Source organism: Dipteris shenzhenensis, chromosome 6 (genome assembly GCF_047967505.1).
Source record: "Dipteris shenzhenensis isolate YYH24624 ecotype China chromosome 6, Dip_SZ_1.0, whole genome shotgun sequence".
Classification (NCBI taxonomy): Eukaryota; Viridiplantae; Streptophyta; class Polypodiopsida; order Gleicheniales; family Dipteridaceae; genus Dipteris; species Dipteris shenzhenensis.
Window position 1 is genome coordinate 37,672,314 of NC_141601.1, and position 8,150 is coordinate 37,680,463.

General features: G+C 41.7%; 1 protein-coding gene across 1 annotated transcript; it reads left to right on the forward strand.

Annotated features, from left to right (window-relative positions):
• The first annotated feature begins 5,159 nt into the window (after window positions 1-5,159).
• LOC147901137 (uncharacterized) lies at window positions 5,160-7,831 on the forward strand. Its single transcript, XM_087375415.1, has 2 exons — window positions 5,160-5,521; window positions 5,622-7,831. Exon 2 carries the CDS (start codon window positions 5,633-5,635, stop codon window positions 7,523-7,525), a length of 1,893 nt encoding a protein of 630 aa, XP_087231541.1. The 5' UTR covers window positions 5,160-5,521; window positions 5,622-5,632; the 3' UTR covers window positions 7,526-7,831.
• Window positions 7,832-8,150: the final 319 nt, after the last annotated feature.

The following is an 8,150-nucleotide window of genomic DNA, read 5'->3' on the forward strand; positions in this document are numbered from 1 at the left end:
AGCTACTTAGCAAGGATGAATTTTTCCTAGCGTTGTCACTCCCTCCTCATTCATTAAAAACGTGTCTTTTGTTGCAATTTGGATATTGTATCATCAAGTTTCATGGCCTTCAACCTCATCCTCATACCACGACCAGTTATATCAACTTTGCTATCTCGCAGCCTTTGTCTAGTTCTCTTCAACCCATGACAAAATGCATCGCACCATGTGGTTCCTTATTTTAAATGAAGAAAGCAAACCAATAAATCAGAAATGATTTATGTTATTAAATGAGCTATCTTGTGAAGAGAAAAAAGGACTCACCTGAAGCTTCATGATATGAATCAAAACTTGTGCATGTTCTAACTTCCAAGAGAGTCTAAGGAGCATGGAGAGCCATGGGGGCAAATGCCCCCCCTAAGGTGAAGAAGGCAGGAGTGAGGAAAACAATTTCAAAAAAGAAGCAAGAATGGGAAGAAGCCAAGGTCACGTATACAAGCAAATCTTATTATAAAAGAATGTTAGGTGATAAGGAAGGACACGGGTGACACAAGGGTGTGCACTGTGTACTTTATTTGGGATTTAGTAGCATGGGAGAAGTGAGTTTAGTGAAAATTTGAATGCAATAGTGGGACTTGTCAAATTTTATTTACCTACAAATTTTACCAAATATCAAAGTTTAAGAAACCATGCACTAGCCCCATAGGTGTTGAGCGCATTTTTTCAAATAAATATCCTTTCTAACGAGATTACAAAAAGTTATTGAGTTTTCCCTCAAATGTATGCACACAATTACAGCACAGTAGGGATGTTTTTATCGAAGCTATGATTATATATTAATATAAAATCTTGGCAAAAGTTTTCAAGCTCATTTCTTTAGTTTCACAATATTGGTAGAATGTTGTACTTTTCTATTTATTTTCTTTTGAATTTTGAAGGAAAAAAATGTAAATGTTGGCGAAACTTTTAATTTTTTTACATAAAAGTTCCAAATCCTTGCAAATGTTTCAAACATTTATTGTTATTGGGACATACAAACTTTTGATTCCAATATAAAATTTTAGCTTCTTACAGAAACTAACTTGAAAAAACTTTGCTCAAACATTTATTTTTATTGGGACATACAAACTTTCGATTCCAATATAAAATTTTAGCTTTTTACCAAAACTAACTTGAAAAAATCATCCATGCAGCACAATATTGGACACCCGATCAACCATAGCAAAGGTCCTCTATAGTCCAAGATGCATGCTTCATAGGCATTATTGCATTTGCAATAGTTTCATGATCTCATTCAAGGTGAGGTCAAGGTGCCAATTGTGTACTTTTTTAACCTCAAATTCGCGTTCAAAATGTGTAGATTAGTTTAGACACCAAGTTTGTCAAATTCCATTGAGAAATGCATAAGTTACGAATCAAGCAAGGTAGCGATATGCAATATACTCCCTAAACTTAAAAAAAAATGGCTACACCCAATCATACATTGGCCTAGAAAGTCTAACAAATGTTAAGTCTTTTCTTTCAAAGAGAGCACCAAAAAGAACAAAACGACAACCTTAGACTATACATTTAAATTATGCAAAAAGATATGGAAGGCTAGGAAAGATTAATCATGTGGAGGATGTGTGACATAGAAAGATATCAAAGGTTTAGGTGACGAGAGAACATGTAAGAAGATAAAGTAGCAATGCGAAGGAAATGGGAGAGAATCACTCTCATAAAAAAATGCATATATTCATTATTTTGAATTAGCTTCATTTCCCCGGGGGGGCCCACTAAGGAATAATATGTAAGATATCACGTGTGATCAACAGAACAGGTTTTATAATTTTATGCAATTACAAAAAATATACATACATAAGAGGTTTTTTAATTCAAAAAATGAAAATATCCATACATAAGGGATACTTTAATCATCTCAAAATTTATAGAAAGAGTGTATATATGTTATAAAAGTCCGTAGGTAGCAGTTTTTTTAAATACCCCTTGATCGCACATGCTATATGGAGTTTCACATCTCCATTGCATACTAGTTGACATCCTTTATCTCAATATAGACATTTAAAGATTCACCATGAGTGGATGCAAGGGTAATGAGCCTTCACGTTGAAATCATTCACATTGCTTGAAGCTACTCCTTGGACTATTGGATAAATGGATGTATTATCAAGTAAGCCACAAGACAAAACATATTTCAATGATATGTTTCTTTTTCACACACTCTTGCACCTTATGCATGATTGTTTGTGGGTAGTTCAAGTGTCACTTTAAATCAAAAGATATAAAATTGTTGATATAAAGGCAAAGCTATGGTATTGGCCCTAGGATTCTTTATTTAGGATGTACTTGTTGGTTAAATCATGACGACCTTTTTGGAATCTTGCCCCTACTTCATTTAGGACTATATACAAGACATTGTCTCTCATCTACTAAATAAATGCAAGCAAAAGTGTTGATATAAGGGCGTAGAGATATGGTATTGAAGTCCATAATGTTCTCTATATAGGATATGTTTTGGTTCATAGCTTAATGACAACATTTTTAGCAGAAGGTTGCAAATAGTCTCTTGTGGGGTATAATTTGGACTAAAGTGGAAACAACTATTAATAGATTTTTGGGCTTTCCTACATAAAATCATGATAGGGTTTAGGCATTTTGAGTGCAAGCATTTGTAACCACGTCCTAAACTATAAAACATACTTTTTGTTAAACTACACGGTCCATGCTCCAGCATGGACCCCATGTCTTAAGCAAGTTATTTTTTTAATGCATTGCATTATAGTTCCTCGATTGGCTACACCCAATCATCCATATGCCCAAATGCCACACATATCTATTATTGACAAGTTCTTATTGGAATATGCATTGTATGTTAGATCATCTCTTCAATTGAAGTAAGGACTCCACAACTAATTTAAATAATAGATGGAAATATAAAGAAGCATTTTTATTTTAAGTTTAACGTATATTGAGGATCTACAATTACAAGAACAAGTTAAAGGAAATAAAGGAGTGGCCAAGCTTAGGTTCAAGGGAACCATGTGAATGTAAGAGGACATAGATTAGTCCACAATATGATACCAAAGAGTGAAAGAATAGCTAAGTACATATATTTGAAAGGTTCCATGTGTATGTGTGTGTGTGTGTGTGTGTGCAATCTTGTGTCTTTGATCATGATGTATATGTGTCCTACAGTGACATTTTCTCTTGATGTATTATAGCTCTCCCTTTCTGGGATAGCTTTTTTTTTGCAATATAATGACTCAAAGGTTCCACAATGAAGCTAATTTGTATATTATACTTGTTAAGGGACATGTAATCATTTTACCCAAATGATTATAATCATTTTCCATTTTATAATAACTCTAAAAATTGCAAATCATATAATGAAGTAAATTTACTCACACAAATCACATTTAAATAAGGCTTTTCTCGATAGCACTTCCCCCTTTAGTGGCCCCCTCCCCCCCTGTCCCGCCCCCCAACCTTCTCCTAACTCAACATACATGTTAGGCACTCTCAGCCCATCATAGCCAACAAGACTATTTGGAAAGTATTATTTATATTGAAATGCATACTAAATTTTGTGGAAACCATGTGTGTGTATGCTCTCATGCCCAATTGATCCAAAAGTAAGCTCAAGCCCCCCTCCCCCTCTCCTAACTCAACGTACATGTTAGGGAATCTTAACCCATATAGCCTACAAGACTATTTGGAAGGTACTCTATATTGAAATGCATACTAAATTTTAGAAGATTGTGTGAAAAGCACGTCATTGTATGCTGTAATGCCAAATGACTCCACAAGTAAGCTCAACACGTTCTCTCTCTCTCTCTCTCTCTCTCTCTCTCTCTCTCTCTGAGTGGCCCTTTGGACAATGTTCGAGGATCATTGTCCTAGTTAGTTGATAGATAACATTAATAAACTTTTGCTCTAAGGCTTTTTACATGCCTCAAAAGAGATATGGCATAGAAAGAAATTATATTATATTGGCATGGGTCTCATTTGCTACATGTCAGTTTACTTGGAGATTCCAATGGATAGTGGGACTCCAAGCTTGGTAGAGTTTTGATAGACATAGTGGAGTGACTTTATCTAGTTTTCGTACAAGCTCTCATAGAAACTTAGGACATGATTGGGCATGACAATAGAAAGAAATATGACATAGAAGAAATATTATAATGGTATGGGTCTCATTTGCTACATGTTGCTTTACTTGGAGGTTCCGATGGATCGTGAGACTCCAAACTTGGTAGAGTCCTGATAAAACACTGGTGTGACTTTCTAGTTTCCATATAAGCTCTCATAGAAATAGTGGCATGAAAGCTCTAGCCTTGCCCCTTCGACCCGCAGCATTATGTCCCTTTACCTCTTTCAAGTTATGTAGTATGTGCTCCAATTGGTTGCACGTGCTCCCAAAGAGCTATTAGGTCACAAGAGCCACAATCACTTCCTGCAACCACTTGGGTTGAGAAAACCGATCTAGCCTCCTTTTCTTCGAGTGCTCAGATGCTAGTGGCATTGTGGACTTTTGGCAATAATGGTTCGCCCTAAGGGTGGCATGGATTTTTGGAACACCAACTCAGCTGGCCACCTCGCACCGAGGGTTAACTATCTAGAAAACTAGACTATCGTGTGCATTCAAGGGGTATATTGGAAATCCCTCATCCATGAAATTTGAGTAAATAAAACGACCCCCTTTTTAATACAAACTTATAACTTTTTTCAAAATCCATTAAAAAAACCCCTTAGGTAGTTATATGTATGTAAATTTGTATCTTAAAAGTGTAATTAATAATAACTCACATGATAGGCGCATATTTTTGAGTGGATCCTCGATATGTGTTGCGATACTTAAGGGGAGACTAGTCCCAACTAGTTGAGCTGGGTTAGGGTTGCGGACCACGGTGGACCACAGACACATACAAAGTGCAATTTGAGAATCTTAAATCAGTTAATCAATGACCAAATTAGATAATATTTACAGCAATCCCAAGAATCAACCTTGGGACAATGGACAACCGTAGATAGGGACAGCGATGGTTGCGTCTTCACAAAGTATCTTGAAAACCTGGTAGTACTCTGAACGGACGGTCCCGCATTTGTCCCACTACCCAGGCCTCGATGCAGCCTTGTTTTGTTCGAGGTTGGAGTGGTTTCCAGTTGTTCCATGACACATCTTCCACCTCCACATCCATCCATGGCCCGCCAAACTCTCGTCTTCTTTGTCTTTAGCAATTTCTTGGTCATCCAGCTAATTGTTGAAACGTCAATTTGAGTCAGTCGGTTTGCGTCCCGTTTTTTACCTAGAAGTGTTTAAGACTGATCTGAGCGCCTTGGATGCTATATAGTGGCTCTGCTCTCCGGAGTCTGGAGCTGTAGATTGCGCTGGAGTGTGGACTCTGGAGGATTTTGCGAGCTCGCTTTCCATAGAACGAACTGTGGTGAGGTCCGGACTCCACATTTTCGAAAGAGCCAATTCTGTGAGCTCCTGGATTGGAGCCGGATCCGACCACTGGTTGGAATGTCGTAAGCAAGCGAAGTAATTATATGATTGTTGTCTAGTCCCGTATTATGTCGATACATTCTTTTTACGAAATTATGAGCTGATCTGAAGCGCCTCACTGTTACTTTATTTGCAGTCATCCATCCAATGGGTGCTAACACCGGTTGCATTCAATGCCAACGGAAAGGCAACGAGGAGGCGTTCGTGAAGGTGTACGCGGGGGAGGTGAAGTTCTTGAACAAACGAAGAAGAGTGTTGTGGATCTACGCGTACTTAATATTAGTCGCAAGCAGTATTTTTTTGTTCTGTCTACCGTATTGGAGCTGGGCATCGAGACAGATGGTGTCTAGATTGCAATTGGGGAATTGCTGCGGGGACGGGGTGGACGAAAGGGAGGGGTATGCACAGCGACAATGGGTGACGGGACCTGAGACACACAGGATTTTGGAGCAAGTGAGGAAGAATGGGAGCACAGAGTGCCACAATGCGACCACAAGGAAGGCTGAAATAGTTGGGCTACCAGAGGGGAGGCCTGTTCGGATAGAGACGGACAAGGAGACGAGATTTAAGCTAGTATCTATGGGAGAAGATGGGAAGGCAAGGTGCGCAGGGGGGGATTATTATGAGACAGATTTGGAAGGGGAGCATTGGAGGGGAAGGCCAAAGGTGGAAGACATGGGGGATGGGACGTATGAGGTGGTGGTGATGGTGGATGGAGATAAGGAAGGGGTTTATAATTTTACAGCAAGGCTTTTGTTTGGGAATATGCATGGACTCGACTTTGAACCCGAGGTGTGGAAGATGGAGGCAGAGGTGGCTGTTATGGTTCAGTTTGTTGCTGTAAGGTTGGAGGGAAGGTGCTCCGGCCGCGGTTTCTCGAGCGAGAAACCGTCCGGACACGCTTTCTTGCTCGCGAAACCGTCGGGACGCACTTCCTGGCTCGCGAAACTGTCGGAAAAGTGGCTCGCGGCCTCCTTCTGCACGGGTGCTGTTTCCGGAAACATGCACACCTGCGGGCGGCGAGAGATGGAGACGGCGGGCGGCGGCGGGGGGCGCTGGACGCGCGGGAAGTATAATGCCTCGTGCGCGGCCACGCCGAGGGAGGGGCGGTGGCTGTGCTTCGACGCGGCCGAAGAGGGTGCACGTTGCGAAAGGCCGTGGTGCGAGGGGCAGGTGGCAGCGCTGGAGAGCAACGGCTGGGTGTATTCCGACAGGCAGTGTGGCTTCCACATCTTCACGAAAGAAGAAGCCTGGGACTGTTTAAGCGGCAGGTGGCTGTTCATGTGGGGCGACTCCAACATGCTGGACTTCTTACGAAATCTGTTGGTCTTTGGCCTCGACTATCCTCCACCTCACTGGGCCAACATTTCAACATGGGAAATGAACCGAATTGTCGAACAGCCTCTTTTCATTAACCCGAATCGTCCTGACCAAGCTCTTCGCGTCTCCTACATCTTCAATGGCCATCACCAGACTTATGGCGACTGGCTCGGCCTTGATTCTCTTCTCGACCCTCCTTATCGAGACTCCCTGCGCCTCTTCTTCAATGGCTCCTCCTCTTTCCCTGATTCTTTCATATTCAACTCCGGCCTGCATGACGGTCTCCACTTCAAATCCGTCGCTCATTTCGCTCACGCCGTCAGACGTGCCGCTGATTTCTGGTCGTCTGTCTTCCGACCCCTCCTCGCCGCGCAGAAGCGGATCCGATTTCTGCTCCGCACCACCGTCGCCCCCGCTGGCCCCGCCCGCTGGAAGGCCTCCAACCCCCACAAAATGGAGGTGTTCAATGCCATCCTGCTGGAGGGGTTCCGACAGCGCTTGCCCGGAATGCAGGTGATCGACACCTTCGATATGACCTTTCCATACCACTACGATTTCTGCTGCAGCGACGGTGGGCACTATGGGCGGTCACCCAAGCTGAATCGGTGGCCGTGGTTCGGGGAACCGCATCACTACTTCGTGGAGGTGATGGCGGTACACATGATGCTGAACTCGATATGCATGGCGCCGAGTGGGACAAAGACAACGGCGGAAAAATGAAGATTTCGTTCCGTTGGAGTATCAAAGGACCACACACTTTACAGAAATTCGAGCATCACGGAACGATCAATCTGATGAAGTGCAAGAAGGACCACAGGCTTTAAAGAAATTCGAGCACGCGCCCAGAAGGACCATTGATGGGACTTTTAATTAACATGAGGGGGATTTGTTTTGGCCCATAACCTATGTTTGTCCATGGTTCATTTTATTTTACCCTTAGTTTATGTCTAAAAGGGGCTACATAGGCTCTCTTCCCTATAGGTTAAAGAAAACATTCTAACCCATAATCTTGTATTTCCCACAAGTGAGGTCTACCACTAAGCTATAAAGTAGTATATAATATCTCTACAGTCTTAACCATAATATTATAAATGGTCCCTCCTTCCCTTCCACGTCCCTTACTCTTTAATGCTCCCTTCATAAATGGTATCTCCCCCCTCTCCCTAATCTGAAGTCTGTCCCTCTTTAATGCCTAGTCTTAACCATAATATTTTAGATGGTCCCTCCTCCCCTTCCAAGTCCCTTACTCTTTAATGCTCCCTTCATAAATGGTACCTCCCCCCTCTATGCTCCATTATTCTTCAATTGAAACCCCCTTTATCTCTTAATTTAATCATGGCCTTTC